The sequence below is a fragment of the Rhinolophus sinicus genome, linkage group LG03 (assembly GCF_036562045.2).
Source record: "Rhinolophus sinicus isolate RSC01 linkage group LG03, ASM3656204v1, whole genome shotgun sequence".
Taxonomy (NCBI): Eukaryota; Metazoa; Chordata; class Mammalia; order Chiroptera; family Rhinolophidae; genus Rhinolophus; species Rhinolophus sinicus.
In genome coordinates, this window is record NC_133753.1 from 172,234,600 (window position 1) to 172,262,046 (window position 27,447).

Below are 27,447 nucleotides of genomic sequence, written 5' to 3' on the forward strand. Positions count from 1 at the left end.
TCAGCCACATCCCACAACACAATATAAAACTTCCAGGACTTCTTGAATTGAAATTTTTTTTTAAAGTATAGAAAAAACAGGATTAGTAGCTGAAAGCCTGGAGCTTTAATCTTAATTGGCATTAATTAGCTGTACCTAAATGTTTTTTTAATCCTAAAATAACCTATTATTTTATTTGTTATAGGCTACTTTTGTTTTGTTTTCTTTGATTCAGATATTAAAGATATATACACTGATATAACAATAATAATCACCCTCATAACCACCATACCACAAGTAAAAAAATTTCCCCAAACAATTGAGTCCACAGTGTGTCCTTTGTCAATTGGATACCTTTTTCCCAGCAAAGATAATTCCTACTCCCTCTTTCCACCTACCCACCCCAATCTAGAGCCAAGGCCAAGACAGCCAAATTGCTTTGCCAACTCCATTAGTGTAGGGAAGCCTCCCTTTCATTAAGAGTACAGGACTCTACTTTAGCTTTATGTGGAAACTGCTTGCCCAAGCCCAGGTCTTTCTCCTATGTATCTGTAAAAACCCAAAGCCCTAGGTTTTCGTATCACTCATGTCTTCATGACATCCAAGGCTTCAGGGCTGGCTTAGCCTACTGGAATCTGTGTGCCCTTTGGTTTGATTTTGACCATTAGAGATCTTTATTTTGTTACTAGCTCAGCTGTGCATTTTTTAAATAAAATTTTTAAAATATATTTTCATATATTTCTTTTATAGTAGGAGACTTTTTTAAAAATCTAGTTTACCATATTAAAAAGTGCAGAAACAAAGCACTCTGCTTATACTCAAAGACTATTCATAGTGGAAGTTTGAAAACCCTTCTGCCACTTCATAGGCAAAATGACTACTGCTTGAAATAATTATAAAAATAGAAACACTTTTATAGCCAAGAAGCTAATTCAGCTAACCCAAATCTGCTGTAATCCAAGTATATTGACAGTTAGAAATAATGGAAAGTAAAATAATAGTCTCTTTGACAGTTCTCTAGAACCTATCACTTAAATTTAGTTAAAGGCAGGGACTATTTTTTAAAACATTCATTTAAGTTAATTGGAGCCAGAGATTGTCTTACTTATTTTTACATCTCTCATGGTGTTTAGCATGTTTCCTTTCACATTGCAGGTGTTCAGTATGTATTTGCTGATTTGATTTGCATTGACTCTTCCAAGTCCAATGCAAATACAAAATGGCCCTAATATTTCCTTTGTTTTGCCTATCCTGACACTGAAATTGAGCCAGCTCACAGCAATTCCTTCTTTATGTTGCACAGAATTTGTGACTTTTATGATCTAATCTTGGACTCATTCACTTGCAGAGTATTTGCCTGGCTTGTATAAAATAAATAACTTTTAACTAGTGAGTTGTTTTTTAGTAATTTGCAGTCTTGTATGGTTGAGTGTTAACTCCCAAATTAAACATAAACTCTTAACAAGTATAGTACAATAAATGACAGGGTTTATAATGATTGTTACTTTGGTTCTGTTTTCATCTCAACCTGGGATTACTGGAAAATGACTGGTTGTCATGGAAGAATATTCGACCTCTTATTATTTCTCTGTTCCTGAAGAGACCAAAAGTGAGTAAGAACGTACATAATTTACCAGTTTTAAACCCAGTCTGAACAGTTCCTACCAGAAGACAATATAAATAATTAGTACAATAAAAAGTCTTTTCAAAACAATTTTTTTTTTTTGTTTCTTAAGAAGTTTGAGATGTGTTTGTTTCTGTGTGGGCTCTAAATAGTGCACATCCAAATCCAGATCATATCAAGGCCTTTTGGCACTGGGGGAATCTTCGAGGTAAGGTCTTGAGTGAATGAACATTAGAAGTCAGGACCAGCAAGAAAGAAGGTAAATGAGGACGTAGACATGTGAGGCATCAAGGCTGAAACAGGAAATGCCTCTGGCCTAGGTGGGGGCAGACTGCGAACGGAATCTGAGTGGAAGAGGGTCATTATCAGGAGTGAGTAGTGAAGGATCCCATTGCCACTGTAATTTGCCCCACTCATAACTGCCATGACTTCCACAGACAGCTTTCATTGTCCTTTACTTCTCTCAAGATAGTTACACAACTCGGACAGGGTCAGGAGGAAGTGATAAAGAGAGGAGGAAGAAAGTATGTTAAGTCACCCCAAAAAATGGAACTACTGAGTTTCTGAGAATTTGTTGTAAAAAAACACACACACACAAAAAAAAAAAAAATGGAAGAGGTTCCCTTCAGTATAATTTATATGAGGAAACTCATATAAATGCAGACTAATAAAGGAATTGTTAAAGTATTATTAGCATATGCAATGTAATACAATCATTTAAACAGTGTTTGAATAATACTGTAATAGTATGGCAAAACATTGATGTTATAATGTAATGGGTTTGGTGCACACTGATCAAACTATGTAAAATATGAATGCATATGGACACACTAAAAGGATACGTGGGTAAATGGATAGTTTTCTCTAGTGTAGCTCTCTGAGGCTAGGAAAATCACATATCTATTTTTAAACTATCCCTCATTATGATCACATTTGCTTTGCAGCAAAGAAACACAAAATATGTATGCTGGGGTGTGGAAGAAAGGGTAGGGGGAAGTTGGTGGAGAGCAAGACCACCAACGCCAGAAAGAGACTATGGGCATCATTGTACCCAACGTTTCCTTCACTGTCTAGTTTTTACGATGAGAGACTAAAAATTATATTGAATGTCAAAAAACCACTGTCTTCTTTTATGTACAGTACTAGCCTAGTGCAGGACACAAACTAGGTGCCCATTAAATACTTACTAAATCAATATTCAGTTAATACATTTTGAGTGTCATTGCATAACTTTTTCATTTCACAAACAACAACATCCATTATCCATTTTTGGTACAATGTAGATTCATGGGCTTTTTATTTGAAATTAAGAGAAATACCAGATAGGTAGGTAGGTAGGTAGGTAGGTAGGTAGACAGATTGATAGATAATCTCCATGATTAATGCTCTGTGTCACCAACACCACTGCAAGAAATAGTGCTTTATAATAAATTTGTACTTGGGGTCGGTGGTTTTGAAATGTTTGTTTGGAATGTAATATATGTGTCTGTTCTTGGGTTTGGGGGACAAAATATCCTGTAGCATTAAGGGGATGCTATTCAGAATTTTCTTAGGTCTGATAGTGGTACCTGTGTTCTAGTTTTTAGAAACCAGCATGTATGTGTGCCCCAGATCTACAGATATTGTTTATTACCTTAGCTTCGCCATGAGGTTGAAAAGCAAGAGGAAAAATGCTGTTCTCTACATATCCAGATCTCAAGTCCCAATTCCAAAACTGGAAGAAGGGAACAGGAGATTGGAAGCAAGACCAGTGGAATAAATAATCCCCATGCCTCAAACACTTCTTTGATAAGAAAAGATCCAGTTATTGGCAAGAAGTGGTGTTTGTGAGGGCATCAGAGAATCAAAGCCTTATATTTCAAGATGTTCTTTCATAGCACAAACATGATTAAGGGTAATGTTGTGTTATTTCAGAGTTTCATTATTTATTAAAGGAAAACTGATAGTGCCAGACATGCAAGAACAAAGCTAAATAGGCTTCAGAGGCCTTCTGGCTCTCAAATCTAAGAAAATATAATAATTGAACTGTTTATTTGCCATGTTTTATATTTGTTTTCTTCTTAGAGGAAAAAACAAAATAGAGATTTTTCTTTTTCTTTCAGAATAGTCGGTTTTGGTTATTATGGATTTCGTTTTATCTAACCTGCCCCTCCCTTTCCCCAGGCCATTCCTTCTATCTTCCCAGGTAGATAGAGAGCTGCTCCTGTTCTTACAGGTATTCACGGCTGCCCCAACCTCTGGGAACTGCTCCTACAGGGAGGTTCTAGTGGAGAAACCAGGGGAAGAAGGTGGCATTTGAAAGACATCAGCATCTTAAACAACTGACTTCTAAAGACGAGTCGGGAAGACTGGGCCAAGTGTGTGGCACCACATCTCCCTTGCCAACTGGTTTTCCTTTCCTTTAGGATGCATGTTACCTGAAGATGACTGAATCTCCTTTGCTTCTCCTCCAGTGGCTGCTTTTGATGCTCAGTTTTAGGTATATGCCCCAAGGATAAAACTATTGGGGGAAAAGCAGATCGTGGAATAAGCTTTCCTACGCTTGAGGCCCTACAGGTGTCCTCGGTTGAGGGAAGGCTGTGGGGTCCACCTTGATACCAGGAGAACTTGCCCTTGTGGTCATGATGTGGAATGGCACGTGCACAGGAGCAGAGCCTTCCAGAGATGGTGGTCATGGCGCTGCTGCGTCTGGTACAGGAAAGGTAACTCATGGTCCAGGGAATCAAAAAGGGAGAGGACTTTAAAGCACATTTATCTGTCTAAAGCACCCCTGGATGCTGTGGCAATATTCCATTGAGTAATTCTCAGAACTTGTGGCAGCCACAGTGTTTATAACTTTTTGGTTCAATTCCCATTCATTCATTCAGCCAATATTTGGTGAGCACCAACTATGTGCCAGGCAATTTAGCACTCAGAGTTAATAATGCAGAAGAAAAAATTAATAGTGATTTAAAAAGCTAATATTTATTTAGTATTTTCTGTGATCCATGGTCGGTGTTTACCATTTATTTTATTTTACAATCTTTATCTCTAGATAGCATTGTCAGACCTGGTTACAGATGAGGATATTGAGGTTTAGAGAGATGGAAAGCTATTACTTCATACAGAAAATATGTATTGAGCATCTTTTATATACCAATCACTGTACCTTTTTTGGGGGGGTGAGTTATGGTAGTGAGCAAGATGGATTAGATTCTTATTCTCATGGAATTTAAAATCTAGTAAGGGGAGAGAGACGCTAAGCAAATAAGCAATTCAATAAAATGAAACTTGAAGCTAGTGATATGAAGAAAATAAGGACTGGAAATGGGGAGCATGGAAAACCTAGGAGAGGTGGCCTCGGGGTAGTTGATAAGCAAGAGGATACCAATATCACCTTAATACCTCGCTATTCAAAGTGTGATCCTTGAAACAACAGCATTGATAATACCTGGGAGCTTATTAAAAATGCAGACTCTCATGCCCCATCCCAGACCAACTTAATCAGATTTTAACAAGATCCTCAAACAATCCATATGCACCTTAACACTGAAAAGGTATATACTTAATGGTTGCGTGGGTTTGGGGTTTTATTCTCACTCTTTACATTTGATTAGTAATGATCTCTAGAAGATCATGTGCAGCTCAGGACTGAACTACTCTTTTATCAAAAGGTATCACGTATAGTGTATCATAGCATTTATCCCTCTTCATGATGATGATGGTTTTTCTTACCTATTTCTCCCCACTATGGACTCCACGAGGACAGAGACTAGATGAGTCTTGTATACTGTTTTATTTCCATATCCCTGACCCAATGTATGGCATATAATAGATACTCAGTAAATATCTACCAAATGCTTACTGCTCAAAGCAGGAGGTGAGGCATAAGATCGAGGTATGGATCGAAGGAACCCACTGTCCCTTCCGTTGCTTGATAAGTGCTATTATCTTAATCTCCATAACACCCCACCTCTTCTCATCCACCTACAGATCTCCCATTACAGTGTCTTACACACAATAGGTGCTTGACTTTTTTAATAAATAAGAGCTAGATAAATCTTGTCCCCACAAAACTTGTGCCACACAGAAGCTTCTGGAGTAGAGATGAAGGTCAATAGATAAAAGGTACCTGTCTATCTAGATGGTTTAAATTTGGCCAGGAAGATTTACTGATCATCTTGAGAACTTATCAGAACAATTCAAAGAAATTTTGGAGGAAAAATCAAGATGTTAGTAAAAATAAGTGTCAAAGCCATAAATTCGGTTGGGTTTCAAACAAATTCAGAAGCAATGCTTCATGCGTGATAGTTTTCAGTTGCTGTAAGTATTTAGAACAGCTTCAGAGCAGAATCGCATCATGCGTTTGTTAGAGATGAATATAGGTGTGAGAAATGTGTGTATGACAAGTAGAGAAGGGCAATTCAGAGTGCATGGTTTCTACCTCTGGAAATTACTTTATCTGCCTGCATGGTTTCCACTAGAGGAGGCTTTCTCAACCTCTTTACTATTGCTGACATTTGGGGCCAGATGATTGATTCTTTGTTGTGAGAGCTGTCCCGTGTATTGTAGGATGGTCAGCAGCATCCCTGGCCTCCACCCACTAGATGCCAGTGGCAGCAGCTTCCAGTTGTAACAACACAAACTGGGTCCACATGTCCAATATCCCTGGGTGAAAAGTGCTGCTGGTTAAGTTCCACTGCTCTAGGAAAGCAGCTGGCTCTGTTTCTCCTTCTAATTGCCTGGCAAATACTGCTCATAGACTGATTTTCCTCTTAAATATTTATGTTTGCACATAGATTCTTCCCCTTCCATTTTTGGAAGCTGCCCTCCCCAATGCTGTGTTGCCCGGCTTAGAAGGTTGTGATGTTGTTATCGTCGCTTCACAGCACAGTGTGTACAACCTCAGAGCACAATTCCATTTGACTCCGCTGGGAAGAGTCCAGACAAATGAGATGCCACAGTTGAAAGCGAGAAGGCATAGTTGAGCTGGTTTAGGACTTCTCTATTTCTTGGGGGTCTCTTTTAATTATTTTGCTAGCATCCCTGTGGATAGTCCTTAAAAAGAAATTCATATGAAACAAAGGCTTAATAGCTTCACCAGGGGTGGCAATTGGAGCAGGCTCTCTTTTCTGCTCCTTTACTGGAACACTGCTGCTCTTAAACTTTTCACTGTCAGCTCACCTATTCGTCTAAGGGATGGACCTAGCAAGTTTAAAGAAATTGTGGTGAATGTTGAGCTTCTCTACTCCTGGGAGGCATCTATGTAATAGGGCTTATCAAATTTAGCATCTGGTCCTGGATCAAAAAACTTACATAAGGAAACCAACGTCCTTTCCTTCAGCTCACTGTCTCTGAGATCTGCTGAGTGAGAAGGCTTTCCACAATATGAAAGATAGAAAAATTTCCCAAAGAGAAATCACAACATGACTATTTTGATTTTTCCTTTGCAAAAGGATTAATCTCAGTGTTCTGTTAGACATACCAGGTTTAATTTAATTGAAAATGTATTTTCTATACGTTTATTATGTCAAGTAAAGTATACATATTAAATGACAAATGTGTAGTTTTTAATTATCTGTTCAATTCTAGAAGTGTTTTGCTTTGTGATACATATTGTGCATTATCTCTTATGACAAAAAGTCTCCTGTATTGATCATGTGCTGGCAGACTGAGGCAAGATTATGTGCCAAGAATAAGGTTTGGTCTTTGTCTCTCAAAAAAAAAAAATCCAAATAGCTGATCAGTTTCATCAATGCAGTGAACAAAAATTAATGAGATTAATTGTAGGTTCTCAAGTAAAAACTAAGTAATTAATTTTAAAGGGTTTTTTTGTTTGTTTGTTTGTTTTTTGGTCAGATTGAGCATCATGTATTTATAATTGGAGAGAACTGATTGAGTCCCAAACCAAGTAAAATTGATTTGAGAAGTAATATTGTTTTCATAATCTGTGTATTTTCTGTCCTCCATTACCATTAGAAATCAAGAGTGGATTTATTTTAAATACTATCGTGAACGGGCAGTACAGATCCACTTGCAGAGAGGATAATGTGCTGAGGTTAGAGCCCTATACAATTAGGCCATCAGGTTTGTAGCCTCTCAAAGCCAGGCCCCACACAGAGGGTTGGGGAAGGTCATGGATGTGGCCAAGAAAAAAGAAATGATGCTTACCACTGTCTTGCTGCTGGGCAGGGCTCTCTGGTTTTAAAGACACAGGGCTGGCCAGACATTTCCTCTCAATTATTCAAATGTCACAAAAATATTTCTTTGTTGGCCAACATTAGATTATGTAATTTTCTCCCAAAATGCATAGATAGTGTTTTGTATTGATTGATGATTGGATTCTCCTCTCCAAATACTATTTATATCCAGTGCATCATTCTGTTGTGCACGCACCTCAGAATCACCTAGCTCAGAACAAACATTGGTGGGGTACCCATGCCTTCTCCTTCTGACTGTTAACTTTTATTTTTAACATTATTTTGACCTAAACATATTTTCATTAAATGTCAACAAATAATTTATTCTAAAAACTATAATGTCTTTTTATGGGATTTTCAAAATTGATGAATTTCCTACCCTTCTTTTTTTTTAATTTGCCACATAACCACATGATATACTAGTGAAATTGAAGTCACATTGAAAACAAAGACCCACTCATTTCTGGAAAAAGAAATCTGGTCATATTTAATTCCCTTTCTGTTTGTTTCCAATTATGTCTTCTATTAGATTACAAAAGTAAAGAATTACTTTCATCCACCTTTTTTTCACATGCCTGGAAATTAACTTAAAATAGTTTTTAAAATTTGGTAAATTAACTCTTATTTTGAGTTTATTCATTTATTTATACCTATTTTAATCCCAGATCATTTACTTGCAACTCTTCTTAAACTCACCTTTTATTTGTCTAAACGTATTCTCTTTGTATATTCAGCCATAGTACAGATTGTTTAGTTTCTTCATTTATGTTAGCAATTGACTGAACAGCAACTAATGAATCAATATTGCAGCAATTTAAAACCCTATTAAAATTTGCCAATGCCAGATCCAAACTGCCAGTTTTGCCTACTTAGAAAGTGCTAATATTTTCTTCCCATACCATCTACTAAAGATAAATAGATCAGACAGTTCCAGATTAAATTAAACATGACATTTCTGTATTCTTGGGTTGCCTTTCATTGTTTGAAAAAAATCTTATAATTTTGAGGAGTTATCTGTGTCAAATCTTAACATTAATGATTTGTAAGTATCAAAGTATTTTCAAAATATTTTCTCTAACAACCTACCATGGTTCCTGAAATCCATACTCTTATGATTCCTATGGGCCATTTAATGCTAGACATAATATATAGATATACATATAGAGATGTAGATATAGATGGACATATATATGGTATATAGACAAAGGTAAATATTGTGTCACTGAAAAAAATTACTTCAAATAGCTTATCAGACAAAAGCCCTGAGGTGATAGATCATAAACTTAGAGGGGTGTGTGTGTGTGTGTGTGTGTGTGTGTGTGTGTGTTTGAGTTGGAGAAGTGAAAAAACTAGAAAAAGGTGTACCTCATGGGATGTAGATCAGGAGTAGGGCAACAATGTGTGAGGAAGTATGAGGAACAAATGGGATATGATGACATCTGCCCTTTCTAATGCATGAAAAATCCAGGATATGTTAATTTTTATCTATTTAGTAGGTCATGCCCAAGAATTAAAGGAGACTTTAAAAAGTAAAATTAAAACTTGAACTAGTTTGTCTTTATTGGATCCAATAACATTTTAAATGGCACTCTGTGTTTACAGGCAAATCATATACATGCTTATCACGATATTTCTGGAGTTTTGATATTTGTTACTGCCAAAAGTAAATAATCAAACAGGTGGTTCTTCTTCTTCCTAAGAACAAATTCTTTTAAATTTAGAAGCCAACTCCAAAAAGAGCTTTTACTGTTGAGAGGAAATAGCTGTGAAGAAAATCGTCTACTGGTTAATTTTTAAATGCTCTCAGTTGCCTTAACTTGCAAGAAAAATTATTTAATGCATAAAAAGTACTTAGCTTCTTCTAAGTTGACAGTTGCCTAAATGCAGGGTCAGGAATGATGTTAAATACGTCAACATTGGACTGTCCTCTTGCCTTATTTAGCCCTTTCTCTATCTTGTTACCTCTTGTTACCAGAATTCCTGAGGTAACAATTCATACACTGAATATCTGCCTGTGAAAAGAGCTTCTTTATTCACTGAAATGAGCTTTCTAGGCTTCAAATCAACCCACAAATGAAGAAAAAGGGCAACATTGTAGACAAAGTATTTGGAAACTTGTGGGTCCCCCTAAATCCTACTTTTTGAATGGTCACTTTTACCACCTGTATTTAAAGCCAATTGTAATGAATACATGAAATTCTTTGTTTATAAAAGAAGAATATGGTCATTTGGATTTAAAAATATTGATCAGAAAGAATTTTTATTATTTTACAATCAATTTGGTCTATTGAAAGGCTCTATGTACTATACTAGGCTATAAAAATGACCCTCCTAAGGCCTGAGAATGCACTAGATAAATATTGCTTAGTATTTCCTTTGGCTCATTTGGGGGACAGATATAGTCATTGCAAGAGGGAAAGAAGGTGGGAAGGACAAAGGACTGAACTATAACCATATTATGCCTTGTTATTTTTCTAGGATCTCATGATTCCTTCAGCTTTTACATTGACGAAGCCTCACCAGTTGGGCCTGAACAGCCAGAAACTGTCCAGAATTTTGTCTCTGTGTTTGGAACTGTGGCCAAAAAGCTGATGCGAAAATGGCTAGCCACTCAAACGATGAACTTTACTGGTCAGCTAGGAGCTGGGATCCGGTATTTTGATCTTCGAATTTCCACCAAGCCCAGAGACCCCGACAATGAACTGTACTTTGCTCATGGTTTGTTCAGTGCCAAAGTCAATGAAGGCCTTGAGGAGATCAATGCCTTCCTCACAGATCACCATAAAGAGGTGGTGTTCTTGGACTTCAACCATTTTTATGGGATGCAGAAATATCACCATGAAAAACTGGTTCAAATGCTGAAAGACATCTATGGAAATAAAATGTGCCCAGCGATTTTTGCCCAGGAAGTTAGTCTAAAGTACCTGTGGGAGAAGGACTATCAAATCCTGGTCTTCTACCACAGTCCAGTGGCTCTGGAAGTGCCCTTCCTCTGGCCTGGGCAGATGATGCCAGCACCCTGGGCCAACACCACAGACCCGGAGAAACTGATTCAGTTTCTTCAGGCGTCCATCACTGAGAGAAGAAAGAAGGGCTCGTTTTTTATATCTCAGGTGGTGCTGACCCCCAAAGCTAGCACTGTGGTCAAAGGGGTGGCCAGTGGCCTCAGAGAAACGATCACAGAAAGGTAAGTGTGATATTTTCCTTAAAGTATCAGGAAAAGGTCATATTTTCCTTAAAATGTCAGGAAAAATGTTCGAATAATGTAACCCAAATTCATAGAGACGGTAAGTGACAGAGCTAAAATTCGCACCCATGTGTATTCGTTTCCTACCGCTGTCATAGCTAAGTACCACAAACTGTGTGGCTTCAAACAAGAGATACTTATTGCCTCTCAGTTCCAGAAACTAGAATTCTAAAATCAAGGTGTCAGCAGGTTTGATTCCTTCTAAGGGCTTTGAGGGAGACTCTTTCCCATGCCTCTCCCCTCGCTTCTTCTAACAGTTGGCATTCCTTGGTGTTCTTTGGCTTGTAGATGCATCACTCAAATCTGCCTCCATTTTCACTTGGCATTTTACCCGTGTCTCTGTCTTCTCTTCTTATAAGGACACTAGTTAAATTGGACGAGGGCCCACTGTAATGCTGCCATCTTAACTCAATTACATCTGCAAACACCCTATTTCTAAATAAGGTCACTCAGGTATGGGGATTAGGACTTCAATATATATTTCTGTAGGACACAGATCAACACACGGCATCATGTATTTTCACTCCATGTCCAGTTCTCTTTTCATAGTGCACCTTTTCATATTTGTGTAGCATTTCATAGGTTACAACGTCCTTTCTCTACATTTGCAGTCTTTTTACATACCTAATTACATTGGATCTAATTACAACTACCCTGGGAAGTAGCTGTTGTCTTACAGATAAGAGTGGAAGTTCAGAGAAGTAATATGTTTTTCCTAAGCCCACTTGGACAAAGAATGATGAAAGAAAGTCTGAAACCTCCTTTTGTCTCAAGCCATATTCTATGCCTTCGCACTATACCATAAACAAGGGTTAGCCTCCAGAGAGTGGGCATTCCATTGTTCAACCCCAGCCAGGTATGTAGAGTACTGGTTACCTGTGAGGTATAATTTGAGCGATCACCAAAGATCTCTGTGGCTCTTTCCCATGAGGGTGATACACCATGTAGAATTGTATATATTATTTATTCTTTTGACTTTATTAATACAAACAATGTCTGAAGATAAAATGTAATTTCTATCATAACTTTTAACTTTGATAGTGTGAATTATGGTAAGGGAACAGAAGATAAATGTCTTGCTTGGAGTCAAAGTTGTTTTAGGGAAAGAGAACAAGATGAGGTGAAAATAGTATGTGTTGCCTTATAGCAGCATGGCATGTCATGTAGGGTGGAGAATGGCAGCAGATGAGGCTTGTAGTGGGACAGGAAGACACTGTGAGAAGGCTTTCAGCCAGGCTATGGGGCACATCATCCTGTGAGCAATGGAAAGCTGGAAAATGATATTTAGCAGTAGAGTAACTTGCCCATGTCTGCATTTTAGATAGATAACTGGAACAGCATTGAGGCTAGATGGAGTAAAGAGAGTGAGCAGTTAGGAGGTGTTCAGAACTGTTTTAGCAAAGTAAAGCAAGCTAAACTGAGGGAAGTGAGCAAACAGAATGGGACTATATGCAAACAGCAAAAATTAGGATGATTTGATGACTATTAAGCTGTGTGGTATGAATGGGAGAAAAGATTTAAGGGTTTCTTCTTGAGAAGTAGCAGGGGTGATAGAGACATTCACAGAAGGAGGAAACAAAGAGATGAGGACTTGGGGAGGAAATTGGGAAGATAACAGTTGGGGTCATAGTAAATTTAAAGTGCTAGTAAATCATTCAAGTATATGTAGCCAACCGATCGTAGGAATACAAACCAACTCATTTGGGGGTTATTGGCATTTCTGGCAGTCAAAGTCACAAGGCATTGGGGTGGAAATATTCCTCCATACAAAATCATAACTTTCTTCTGTTACTCAAATATTAGCTGGGATCACCCATTTCTAAAGATTTAAATAAGAGCCCTAACCCTTCATTGTACACGCTATGCAAGTCTAAGAACTTCCCTAGAATTTCTGCTAACAATATCTACATTTCTTACATCCCTGTGGCATGACCTCTGGCTGCTTCTGTATTACATCATTTTAGGGATTGATTGTCCCGTGGGGCTTGTCCATATTCCACTCTGTATAACTTGAGACATGAAACTTGCTTCTTACTCAATTTCCACATTGGTTTTTAGATTTTACTAAAGATCTGAGTAGACAGGGGAAGTTTTATAATCATAGCAATGCAGATAATTTAAAATTGAATTTTAGACTCACTTGTAGTTACAAATCTTGGAGCCTAGGAGATCTTTCCCTGACCGCATCTATACCACTTTTCACCCCAGCCTCAAGTCCTCTGACTGAGTCCTCTCCTCTACCTTGTTCTCCATGACCTTTCCTCATCTCTTTGCTTCCCCTACCCCTTATTGCCTTGGAGACTCTACTCTCTCCTCTAGATTATTTCACCTCTCTCCTGGCCCTAAGCCTTCATTCAACTCATCCCATCAAGGTATTCAGCAGGATAAGATGGCTTTTTATTTAATAGCACCACCTTCTAGAAAAGTTAATTGCTCTGGTAAGTAACAATTTCCACCTCTTATATACTTCAAAAGAGTGAGTTATATTATATACACATAAGAATGTATATTTTTCAACTTTACCCCATAGAGCCCCCAGATTTTGAGGAATCCCTGAGGACCCACCAGAGATGGGGAAGAGGCAGGAGGGGCTGGGGATCAGCCAACTCCAATTCTCTCCATTCTCTCTGGAATGAAAGAAGCTTTTTTACATGTTGGGCATGAAAGGAGTCTTCCCTGGCCATTCCATCTTTACCGTCTGTCGTGTAGTTCTATGCTTAGGAAAACACACATTTCCAGATAACATGCCTGCTTTGCATTTGGCCAAGAACCATACCCTGATTTTTACCTGTGTAGGGAATAGCATTTGGGAAGTCAAGAAGAACCTACTCAAGAAATTAAAGACGTTCATTTTTCTTTTATGGCATTTCATGCAGTTTAGAACTTTGCAAGTTATAAGTTGAATTCCTTTTTGTTACTTATGTTCTAGTAGAGTATCACTAAAGTAGGATTTGGGCAAAGAAAATCAAATAAGTTAGGAAAGTGCTGAAAAAATTTTATATATTATATCTACGCAGTTCTCCCAAAAGAGTTAACAATGCACATTAGCTTATAAAAGGCAATAATAAGTATTTTAGTGACGAATCCTGTTTAAATTTAACTAATACAATGTTTTCTAAGCACTTAAATTTTTTCAGATCATACTTATTAACAGCCCATAAAATTAGTTTTTTAAAACAGTCCTCAGCCATCTGCTCTGATTCAGAACTTTTTACTTGCCTCTGGCTTTTATATCTGCAATAGTAGAGCTGTATCACTGATAAGAGAAAGCGATGTATGGAAAGAAAGAATTTAAAAAGTAGAAATGAAAACCCTGTAGGTACAGTCAACTTATGTTTTCTGTAGATTTATACAAAATCTTTGTAAATGGTTTGCAAATATATCTGAACATGGCTGTGATAGCTGTGCTATAAGCATTCTCGAATAGAGTTTCATCTCAGAAGTACTAGAAAGACCTCTTTTGAAACCAATTACAAAGTTTCTGTCTGAGTATGGGATTAATGTGAAACTCAGAGGTTTTATTCTGTCTCGTTTTCACATATTTCAGCTTTCTGCATGTGGCCTAGAGGAAAAGGTCATTGTCAGCCATTACATAGTGCCTTGTAAAGAGTAAAAGAGTGAAAGAACCCTTGATTCCCCAAGATCACATTACCTCTCTCTCTTCCTCAAGCGAAGAAGCCCACGAAGAAGACTCTTTCTTACATTTTCCTCTTGCTATTATACCTAAGCTGCTCATTCCCAAACTCCTATGTTAACACCAAAATAATGTAATGAGACTCACTTTTGCCACTGAAAGAGGAATCAGTAAGCAGTAGGAAGAATTCTCTGAGCCTTAAGTATTTTCAGCTGCAAAATTTGGAATTTGAACTAGATTATCTCCAAGATCCTTTCCAGTCCTTAAATCCTACAATCTAAGATCTCACATTTGATTAGTTCCTCTATAACTTTTTATTATGTCTGATATTTGGGTTATCAAAACTCTGAGCACATGCATTTAGAAAACAGTGTTTGAAGGCGTGGGTGGCTTTCAAGGAGACTAGATCCAGTCTGGATTTCAATCTGGCCACAGGTTCCAAATACTGCAGATGCGTTTTCTACATTTTAGCAATGCCAAAAGACGCAGATTTTTTATTTCTTAAAGACCTATTTTTAATTTATTTTTCAAACACCAGCTTTTGCACCTCACCCCCACAGAATTCACACATTCTTAAAAAGAAGGTATGCAGCTTGAGTGAAGTCCTTCCCTAATTTGTTGAAATTTATTAAATGATAGGTCTTTTTCGTTAAAAAAAAAAATGAGTCAAACCACCTGTCAGAGTTTTTAAGGAGCAGTGCATTTTTGCAAGTAAATTGATTTTAATTAATTTAGACAATATTTATATAGGCCAACAATTTAGGTAATGATAACAATAAGCTATTTTAACTGTTCTCTACCTGTTTAATACTATGTTAACTTCTTTATAGGCATTGATTGATTTAATTGTCACAAAACTTCCCCAAACTACATACGATTGTAAAACATCCCATGTTAAAGATGAAGGAGTGGAGTCTTAGAAAAGTCAAGCAACTTATTTAGATAACACAGTTAAGAAAAGGTAGATTCAGTCTTTAAATCCAGGTCACTCCATTATTGTGTTTATTCATAAAACAAAAACGTTTGAATACTTTCTCTTTTCTAGACATCACTTTGTGCTTTCATGTGTGATCTCAGACATGGAGTCTTACACCCATTGCCCCATACTCTCTCCCTGCTATCTGTGAGAATCCAGGGGGGACTGGAAATTTGTTTGTAGCTCATTATCTAGATGAAATTGTCAGTCTATTCAAGTGGACTAGGCTCCATTAGTATGTATCTGTTGAGCAGCCCTAAGTTCTGTGAGCATATTAAAATTAGTAAGACACCATTGTACCCATCAAGCACCAAGGACATTTTAAAGGACAAGATCATATGTACATGACCTAACTACAAATTAGAAAAACTAGGAGAATTAAAGACCAAAGCCTATGGCAATTTAAAGGAGAGAGATCCTGGAAAGATTTTGGTCAGCTCTGAATACAGGACAGGACTGTGATGGCAGAAGTGGGTGGCAGTGGCTTCCCAGCCTGAGAGAGCAGCAAGAGGTAGAGAATCTTGAGGAAGAGAAGTCAGGGTTGGTGGGAACAGAGTGAAATGTAAAGGAACATGGGAGGTGAGTCAAGGAAAGGCAGAAGGAGAAGATGATGCAGGATGGAAATGTAGTCTGGGGACTCCAAGCTTCCTTAAATAAGTATTAGGGAGTCACTGAAGGGGGCAAATCAAAACTGGACCTCAGGGAATAAAACTGAATGGATTATATAGGTTGAAGAAGAATAGAAGATACTGAAGAAGAGCTCACCAGTCCAAGGTAGAAAACAAAGTAGGCTGTCAGCAAGTGGTTGGGAGGAGAGCAAGATAAAATATGTTGATGTTTCAGCACTACTGACAGTGCTGCCCCTTTGGAGCCCTGGGGACACCATTCATGGCATCACTCTATGTGAATGACACCCCTTGGAGTTGGACAATGTGCAGTCCTGGCCATTTATTCTCATTATTACAGTCACCACCTTGCAGGTAAGGCAGACTTTTCAGGACGTGACTGATTTTTAATAAGCACCAATATTACCAGCGGTGGAAAGGGAGAAAACCAGTTGTAGAGCCTACATTATGTGCCAGGCAATGTGCTACTGGCTTTATAGAAACTATATTCATTTAATCCTCCCCACAACCTTGCAAGGTAGATATTATTAGGTCCATTAGAGGTGGAAAACCAAGGCTGAAAAATGTCTAGTACCTTGCTCAAATATCCCATGTTCATTTAGCAAAGCCAAGAGTATAATTTGGGTCTGCCTGATGCCAAATCCCATGCTTACTCCTGCAAATTAGGTAAAATTCACATTTCTTAGGCATGGGTGCATGTAATATGTTACCTGTCATATCAGAGGGCAGAGTCAGGTCTAGAGATTTGGGAAAGTAAAGTGTATTGGAGGGCAAGACTGTGAGAAGAGTAGGTCTGAAATGTGTGTCTTTGCCTCAAGAAAGCAAACCCAGGCAGGATACTAACATGAGGGGCCCCAGAGAAGCACTGCAAAATAGTAGAAAGGAAGAAAACGTAGAGGAAACTGGACTTAACCCTCCTTGCCATGTGCTTACTGCCTATTTAACTGTTTTCCATTTAGTGAGGAAATTGAGGTCACAGGAATGCTAAATGATTGTCAGGTCACAAAACTAACTGGCAGCAAAAATAGGATTAAAATCCAGGTCTTCTGGATTGACTCCTGAGAGGGATGGTTAGGAAGGCCAGGGAGGGTCAGAGAACATCAGGCTGCAGAGACCATCGTGGAATGACGAGCTGGCTGTCTGTCTGCACTGTGCACAGTATAACATGGTACCTGGAGCCCTGTGTGGAGGGTCAGAGGTCGGGCCTAGAGACGGGATTTTGTGCAGGACGTATATTCCCTGGGCGCTCTCTCTTTCTGCCTCATGAACACAATAGACTCTTTCCATCTAATGGAGACATACTCAGCTCACACCAACACCTCAAACAATATTTCTGCTACCCAATTTACCTTGTCATTGCCTGGACCCAGCACATGTGGGGCTGGTCTCTGGGAAGTTGTTCACCTGTAGCATCAGTCATCTCAGCAGCTAGGAGTGTGGGGGTGGGGTGGGGGTGGCAAGAAAAGCCCACTGAGGGATGAGCTGAAAAGCAGCTACCATATAACATGACTGAGAGAGCACTGATCTCCATGACCCCAGGTCATGCCCCCAAATAGGTCAGCACACCAGAACCCCTGACAGATCAGTCTGTTCAGTAAAAGAGGAAGCTTCCCCCTAGGGTTCCATATGCCTATGGAGAAAGAATATCAAGGAAACTGTGGAAAACCAGCTTTAGAACAATCATTGTTTACAAGATACTTTCACCATAAGATTAATTTCTTCAACATGTTTTTGTTGGAGGCCTCTTTTGTTCAACAGGTGTTATTGCCAGTTTGATGTTTAAGACACTGAAGATTAGAAAGGCTAAATAATGTGTTCTGGGGATGCTGTGAGCCAGTGCTGGGATTAATTCAGAATCTAGATTTTTGAACCACTAGAAAGAGGAGTCTGGCTTGTAAATCATAAGGAAACTCCAGAAAGCAACAATTGTCCTAGCCCAGGGCTCAGCACACTGGTTTGTGCTCATGGAGCATTTGCTGAAAAGCAAATTCCCAGGTGCCGCCCCTTAGAAGTTCTAATTAGAAGGAGTCTGTGGTGCATCGTTTTTCATTTATAACAGACAGTTCATGATGTCACTTTGAATAGCATTGCTCGTGTTTACAGACAAGCTGCACCTCAATTACCCCCACCAATTGATGAACTCGGTTTTAAGATCTGGAAAGAGTCAACCCCAAGATATATCAGTCCCCTCCCCCACCCCTTTTTACTTAATTTTTTCTTTTATCTAAGCTATGCCTCCTCCATCCACAGGCCCTGCCAGATTTAAGTTCAAATTTGTGAATTCTGTCACTAAGGTAGAGCTGCCCATCATTGGTTTCCAAACAAATGGTCCTCAGCCATTCTCTTCGATGCGTCTTCTCTCCCATAGCTGCATCCTAGGATTCTTGTGCTGCAGGAGCAGGCAAAGCCACCTGGGAGGGGTTCTTTGTTCCCTTGAGCCCTACAGCACATTCCCATGGAAGAAGCCTTAGAAACTTTCAGACTCAGTGTCTTTCACCAAAACCAATAACATTACAGCACTTTGCAACCCAACTGCTTCCCAGGCCTGATTTCAGACAGTAGAAGATTCTGTAACAACTTCCAACCATGAGGCCCTGTGACAGAAGGATGATTTCAGCCTGGGTCGTGGGGGTACGGCAGGCAGGGGGGCTGACTCTAACTCTCTGTTTTCAACAACTTTTGACCCAAGAGGTTTAGAAACAGGAGTACACATAAAAGCTCTCTCTCTCCTTCATTCTGATGATGTTGTAAGATGAAAGTGCAGACAAATCCAGGCAGGCACCTTTCATTATCTGGATCAGGAGAGTCAAAGCCTGGAGAGAGTTCCAAGCTGTTGGGAAGTCAGATACCCATTCAGTGCTTGGGGAGTGTGTGTGTGTGTGTGTGTGAGAGAGAGAGAGAGAGAGAGAGAGAGAGAGAGAGAGAGAGAGAGAGAGAGAGAGAGAGACATACTTTTCTGAAAAGCATTGATAGAGGTTCACCCACGTTAGTGACTCTCTGAGTCTCGGTTTTCTTATGTGGAATTGCTGGGCAGATTGAGTTAGTCTGAAAAGGAGCTAGCCTAGCCTGTAGCTGGCACTCACAGAAAGCAGAGAGGAGGAGGCTTGATGGGCAGGGGGTTTGGGGGGGGGGCAGAGGAAATATAGACAGGAGTATGCAGGAAGCAGGGATGTTTATTCAATCAGGTCATGGCACCGTGGTTTGGGAGCTTAGCCAGCAAATGAGGGAAGAGGGAGGCTTGTTTGGGATTGGAAATGAACCATAACCTGAGTTGTCAGTAGATGATGAGCAAGTAAGAGGCATCTGAGTTAAGAAGTAAAATGGACCAGATCTGGACAGCTCGGGCCACCACTTCTCGTTTTTGCCCTCTGCAGGCAGGGCTCCCAAAGTGGAGCTCGAGGCCATTTAGCTGAAAACTCATCCAAGGAGGAACAGCTCCACTCTAGAGAGAACTTTTTATTTTAAACTGGGGGGAGAGAGGGTATAAGTGTTCTGTGATGGCCGAATCAGGCACAGAGTTGAACACACTGTGTTTATTACTTGTGGCAGCGAGGGAGAACACAGACCTTGGAGAGCCGTGAGACAGCCCAGTGAGTGGGTGTTAGAAAGGACCTCTTCTTATAGAATTGGGGTTTAGGTTGGGGGACTTGGGGGAAGGCTAAGAAAGCAGAGGTTCTCTCTAAATTGGCTGCTGTCAGAAAGCAAGGACAGTTCCACAACTGGGTCTCTGAGCAAGACCTATCTGTAGGGTTGGAGGGAGCACAAACTGTGATTGGTAAGGAAGTTGCAGTCAGTCATTTTAGTCTAGAGGGGAGAATGTATGGCTGTCTTGTTTGTGGGTGATCTTTTTGTGTGTGTGCTTAGAGAAAATTACAGAGTATCCTTTTGTTTTTCTTACTTCCCATGGTCTCCAATAACCTCAGAGGTTAGTATTTGGGGAGGTTGTTTATTTCCAACAAGAGAGCAACATAGCCTAGTTGTGAGTGTCAGGTCAGCTTCCAAATATCAGGGGTTGCCTTTTAATTTCTTTTTCCCCTTTTCAGTGCTATGTGAAGGAAGAAATATCATTTATTTCCATTTGATTTGAAAGCCTCTGGTGTGAATTAGGCTTTCCGTGTTATTTTCTTTGTTGTTCTTTTTCTCATTGAAACAATTGAGGCTGTGTCTGTGCAGAAGCGCAGACCATTTTGATAATGAGGCAAATCAAAGAGCTGGTGATACTCTAGCCCAGGGCTTATCTACTTAAAATGCGAACTCTTCAAATTGAGCCATATTGAGAATCAACTTGACGGTTTTCCTCTGTGATCTTAAGTTTCTGCCTATCTCACTGGGCAGGGGTTGGAATTGATTGACAAGTATAAGGAATCTCAGGTGGTAGAGGCGGAAGGGGTTAAGGGTGGAAAAAAACAAAAACGTGAGAACACAGCATTTTGTAAAGGGAATTGCTGAGTCTCTAATATTTGTGAACATCTCAACTTCCTTCCCAATTTCACACCTCATTCAGGGCACAAAGAAGCAGAAGACGATGTGGCCAATGGTCATATTTTCAACTGAATTCTTTTCTTGCCCTTTTTGTCAGGGGAGGCATATTTTTCTTGGCCTTATTTGAACGGGTGCCCCTGAATGCTTGTTTGTGTTGGGTGTACTTGGTAGACACAGCTTTGGGTGACTGATGTATTGATTACCAACGGTGATCCTGATAAGTATAAATGCTTATTTAAGTGAGTTGATATAAGCCAAATCCTCTCTGTCAAACAATAAAAGGCCAAGGAGTTGCTTTAAGTGTGCCCCACCTAACAAAACTGGAACATAAATCTCTAGTAACTAACACCATTCTAGGCGATTACATTTCAACTTTAATGTATTACATTAAAGTTGATAAAATGTTTTCTTCCAAAATATTTTCAATATAACAACAACAACAAAGAAAGCTGGAAACATGAAATTTTCTCAAGCTATCTGCCCTTGGAGGATGTCAGGAGAAAATACTACATGCATCTCCTGTAGACACTACTATTTGCCTTCATTCTATAGAGCACAAATCTGCTGTCTCTTTTGCTCTATATGTCTGGGATTGTAGCTTCTTGCTAATTAACTTAAAGTACTAAAAATAATTAGACAAGAATAGCTAGAGACTTGCTTGTCATAATTGATTTTTACTTGCAGAAATCACAAATATAGCTTGAATTTTTGCTTTAAAATATTCTTTCCTTCCTCCCCCTCATCACTTATTTTCCTGTGGCCTCAGCTGTTAAAAGAAGCTTACGAGTTGTTTCTGGAGCTGTGACATCCTATCTTGAAGGAGTGGTATGTGGCCGTGAGACTGTAATGTGTGATTTCATTAACGAATGCTAAAAGCACAGGCTGCCCTTTGGAAATGGATGTGAGGTTTGGCCAGTATAAAACTGAGCAGATTCACCATGTAGCTGCTGCTTATCTGCATACAAAACAGAAAAGCTGTTATCAATATGATTTAGCTCAGGTTCGAAAGTGAACCAGTCATGAAAATAACACAATAATGTTATCAAAAGTTACTCATGAAAATACATCTTACAGATTTTTTTGGTTCATTTTTGAAGAGTTTAGTTTATATTGTCTGTTTCTACAAACAAAATACTTGTAGTAAGCAGCTTATAATAAATAGATTGTAGGGAAATTTGGTTGAGTGCATAGTTGCATCTAAGTTCAATCTGTTAACAGAGACCATCTGTGGATGTGGTGGGGAGGCATGCTGGATCTATTGCTAAAGAAAATAGGCTGGGAACTTAGTTTTATTCTGGTCTCAGTGTTACATTTACTGGTTAGCAGATAAAGGGGTGTTTAATGAACTTGATGCATTGTTATTCACAAGCAGACTTGCATTTCTACATGGTTTTATGTTACTGAAGGGGAATTTCACACCTTTGTATTAACACACAACTCATTGCCACTGTGTGCTGACACTTTACCCATGTGTTCAAGCAGCCCCGGGACAGGATATGGCCAAGGATTCTTGTATCTGTTAAAGACTGAGGTTCCTTAACGCCATGAACCATGAACGGGGATGTTTTGTTGTCTCCATGACACGGGCTGTGTATATAAAGGCTTGTGATGATCCACCATTCCCTGCTCGAACTGCCACCAGGTGGCCAACTTTAAATCGCAAGTGCATGCGTGTGTGTGTGTGTGTGTGTGTGTGTGTGTGTGTGTGTGTTGAAAGGAGTGGGAGAGCAGTAATGAAAATTAACTAGAAACCTAGTTTTCTCTCAACACCTGGGAGGGCACATTGTTTTGCTCTTCCTCATGAAGGAAAGAAGAGTGTCACCTGCAGTTGCCCTTATCTTCCAGTTGAGGAGCTGAAACACCCAATGAGGTACTTTCTCACCTAGTTTCATGATTGTCCTGGAACATAAATTTACATTCTTTTAGCTTTCTCTAGATCTCATATTTTCTTTAGTGTTTTTCTTGAGGCCTCATTCTTTGGCTGCTGTAGTTGTGAAAGTTTTTTTTTTCTTCCCCAACATTGCATGACTTACCTCTGTGATCTTTGGGGGCTTTTGTCCTTCTATATATAACTCTTGATAAAAATTCAGACAGAACTTAGATACGGTGGGGTGGAGAGTGGAAGAAAGGAATATAACCCACTTGGTGACTAGGATGTTATTTATATTAATAATTTAGAGAATTTTAATTTCTCTTCATCTAAGTGGACCAAAGCAGTTTTTCCCAGGGTCCCAGCATAAGAATCCATCCATTATTGAGTGAGCCAGTGCCTCAATGATAAGAACATATGAAGACCGTGCTGTGGACTTAAGAGTGGGGACAGGAGAAGCATAGTGTAGTGTCTTATGAAATCTTGCCTCCTGATTCTGGTCCTTGGGTTATAGGGCTATCTCCTTGGAATGTGAGCTTTGTACAAGAGACAATTAGAGATTACAAGACAGAGATTACAAGGGAGTAGTATCATTTTGACTTGTGGATTTCATGTGCCATAGGGGCTCAAAAGAAGGAAAGATGACAAAAGTGACTTTTCTAATATCTCAGGACAACAATCCACTGACCTTTCCTGCCATTTACCTTTCCTCAAACCACTGTAACATTAGGCTCAAATATCAAGAGCATGTCTATTTTCTCTTCTTAAATGTAGTGTACTTTTGGTAATTGTCCAATCATTGACCATTGAAAATGGTAAAAAGCATCGTTTCTAAGGTAGGAAATTGTGCTTGGTTTTGGGAACATTTCCAGTCAATAGGTTCAGACTAGGCCAACAAGTGAGAGTTCCATGGAGGTTTGAAAGACCAGCCACAGACACTCAACACTTTGTATGCTTGTTGGTGTTACGTAATGACAGCTGTTTATGGGGTGGAGGAGAAGCAAAACTATTATGTGAAAGGGTTCTCTTTTGACTTCAAAATTCAGCAAGTCCCCTGGGAAAACTTGATAACTACATGTTACATATTTTATTTTAAAAATTTGAGGTGGGAAAAAAGCTTTTAGGCTTGACATTGTGTCCTAAACAGTGTATATGTCTGTTCCTCTATTATCAAAAGTACGTATCAAAGGAAGTACATCGCTTCATTTATTAACTTCATTTGATGACAAGGGAGCCACCTTGGGGACTTCTAAAAGACAGCTAAGAAAAAACCTTTAGACAAGTGTGGTTAGACTTTGCACAGTTTTCCCCCCTCTTCCTTCTCAGTTTTTTAGTGAGAAGGGACAATTTTATAACAACTTGCCAAAAAGTTAGTGCAGGAAGTCCCAGCTGCTCTTGCCACAGCTGTCTCTCAGATCTAATAATATAGAGTGGGAATAGCACATCTCCCTAAAGAGCAAATTCATTTTAAGTTGCTTTAATTTTCCTGCCAATTAGACTTTTAAGATGCCAAATGCATCTCCCGGCAACCTCTGTGACAATTTAGTACCCTTTGGTAAAGAAGCCTAAGGCAAAGGGAGATATTTATGTGACAAAATAGCACGGAAAAAATGTACTCTTTCATCAGCAAAGAAAAATACATGTGGATACATGTTCTTAAAGAAACATGAGAACACAGGGATATTCACACTGAGGTTAGTGAACGCTGCGAATGAGACTGGGAGTCAGAATTCCCAACCTAGAACAGAGTTTCCCAGCCTCGGCATAACTGACATTTTGGACAGGATAATCCTTTGTTGTGGGAGGCTGTCCTGTAGGATATTCAACAGCACCTCTGGCCTCTACCATAGGACTCCAGTAGCACCTTCCCACCCGAGTCATGACAGTCAAAAATGTCTCCAGATGTTGCCAAATGTTCACTGTGTGTGTGTGTGTGTGTGTGTGTGTGTGTGTGTGTGTGTGTGTCTGTGTATGAGAGAGAGAGGGAGAGGGAGAGGGAGAGGGAGAGGGAGAGGGAGAGGGAGAGGGAGAGGGAGAGGGAGAGGGAGAGGGAGAGGGAGAGGGAGAGGGAGAGGGAGAGGGAGAGGGAGAGGGAGAGGGAGAGGGAGAGGGAGAGGGAGAGGGAGAGGGAGAGGGAGAGGGAGAGGGAGAGGGAGAGGGAGAGGGAGAGGGAGCTCTCCCTGGTTGAAAACCATTGGCCTAGAGCAGCCACTGCACAGAAGATCCTGTGATGGTTATGTTTCCTGGGGCTCAGTTACTTTACTTGTTAAAAAAATGATGCCAACTGCCCCGGGATTAAGGAAACAGAAACTATTTGGTTATGTAGCTTTTTTTTTTTTTAAATCAATATGCCAAAATGTATACATTCCAGTGTCTGTTGCCTTCAGATTAGTCACTTTGGTAATTTATTTATCCATCCAAGTGATGCTGAAGAAATTTTAGAATAGTTTTTTTCTTTTCTTTGAGGGGGCATGGGGAAGGTCTGGTAAATCTTTATCCTTTCAAAGTGAATTGGTTTTCGAACAAACTACACTCATTAGAGCCAAGTTTAATAAATAAGGTGGGTGAGCAAAGCTGATAAATGCTGTTTGGAGTCAAAATCCAAGTGAGACAATAATGAGGTCAAATTTTCTTATGTGCCTCATGGTCATACTCTAAAGGCAATTTCAATAGAGGGTCATAAAAAGTTTTGAATCATCCTCCCATTGGTGGGATAAATGAACAATCATCTCCACAGGTAACAATTCTAAATGATAGTTCACTTGCAGCTTGTAAGTCTTGGGGTGTTCACCATAAAAAAGAAATCCCAGTACTTTAGAGTCATGCCTCACAGAATAAGAAAATATATGAAAAACATTCTTGAAAATAAAGTCTTTCTTTCAATATATTAATTATTATTTGTATCACTTGGATCAAACAATAGATATTTTTTTTGCTGAATCTTTGCTTAGGGCCTAGACTTCAAAATGACTGAGACACAGTCCCTGGTCCTTAAGGTGGTTACTTTCTATAGGAGAGACATATTCATTAACAGTTTATTTTAGCATAATGTGGTAAGTACTAAGATAAATCAAAAGCAGGTGTTGACTTGGTTTCTCAACCCAACACAACCATTTACTAACTGTGTAAGCTGGAGGAAGTCAACTTCACCTGCCTTCAGTTTCCTGATCTTGTGAAGTGAAGGCATTGACCAGCCTTTGTGCCCTCTTCCAGTATCAATACTCTGATTTGATGGTAACAGTAACGATATCTAAGGACATGCATATTACAACATTTTGTAAGGGAAATCTAATCATATGGTACCATTAGTTTTATTTGAATCATTACCAAAACAGGAAGAAATGCCCAACAGGCATTCATGAACACTAACTGTTGAGAGACCTGACCTGTTACTGGTAGTTCATTATTAAAGATTATCATAAACCAAATGAATTATTCTGACTTTCTTCTTTCTGGACTATGTAGGGTTATAATGAGCGATATGTAGCCTTAGTTGACCAGAAGTTGCTGTGTCCTAGGAAAATGGTGAGCAGTGGAAAGTGAAGTAAAATGTCTATATTTAAAACTTAACTCATAAATCCTTTGTTATTTAAATTAATGCATTATTGGAAAATACACGAGTGGCATCCATAAGCCCAGGTTTGAATTTGTATGATTTTCAGGATGTTGGTTTCTGACCTCAATGTTCTCAACTCTCAGATGAAGGATTGGAATGAGAAATAATAGATTTTTGAATGACTATAATAGGCACATAAAATATGTCCCCAATTTAGACCTCCTAACAGCTGAATGATGCACATATTTTCACTTCCGTTTCATATGTGGAAAAAATGAGCCTTTGAAAAAGTAAACCAACTAACCCAGACTTTCACAGCATCTACGGCAGAGCTGTGATTCAAACACATCTGATTTCAGAGTCTGTGTTTCTTTTTTTACACTCTACATCAGTCCACCTTTTGAGTTTTCTATGATTAAGTTCTGAAATTATGTGATTCTTTTCACAACTAACCCAAAGCAGTTATATGAAAGTATCATATATTTACTAACACCTGCAAAATGAAAGCGAAGAAAATGTTTGTATATACTTCCAAATTCAGGGATTTTCAATAACAAACAATTTCAAATTCTGTCAGAAGAATAGCTTTCCCCAACATGTGAAAATGGCTTCCAAAGGCTGTCATTGATTCTTATCCAGAATATTTTAAATTGCCAATGCTTCAGCAATAGACGATAAGGCAATCCAATTTTCAGATTACCGCCTTTGGTCAGTGTACTAAGTAACATACTAACAACAAAATAAATGTGGTGTTCTGTTTGGTGGCTTGACCAAAGAGCAGCACCTCTATCTCTATAAGAGTTTTCGTGATTCAAGAGTTTGTATATTACAACAGTGATAATTTGTTCAAGATTAAAAGTCAATTAAGTGAAATATCCATTTTAACTATATTACCTTTGTATCATGTTGATTTTTTTTAATTGTAATAAATTGTAGAGCTAGGCATTCGCTGCTAGCTCTGAGATATGGCTTCCAGCAGAGAGCAGCAAAGCAGTCTATCCATTCATTTCTTTATTCCTTTATTTAGTCTCCATGCTGGGAAGGGAGTGAGGTAGAGTCTCATAATCATTCATGTTTCCATTATAGTTTAAGTAGCTTAAAGCATTCACTCTGGACACAGAGCTGGGCTTGTCCTGACTCTGCCACTTGCCGTTATGTGATCTTAGGCAAGTTCTTTGAACTCCCTGAGCCTCAGTTCCTCCTCTGTAAAATGCAAATAAAAATACACCTATCTTATAGGAGTACTGTGAAGCATAAATGTAATAATCACACAA

At 39.0% G+C, this 27,447-nt stretch overlaps 1 protein-coding gene across 1 annotated transcript in view; it reads left to right on the forward strand.

The window, feature by feature from the left end:
- PLCXD3 (phosphatidylinositol specific phospholipase C X domain containing 3) overlaps nucleotides 1–27,447 on the forward strand; it is a 140,854-nt gene that overhangs the window by 73,853 nt on the left and 39,554 nt on the right. Inside the window, exon 2 of the mRNA XM_019748556.2 lies at nucleotides 10,261–10,969. Within this exon, the coding sequence (XP_019604115.1) occupies nucleotides 10,261–10,969 (709 nt within the window). The remainder of the gene's footprint in view (nucleotides 1–10,260; nucleotides 10,970–27,447) is intronic.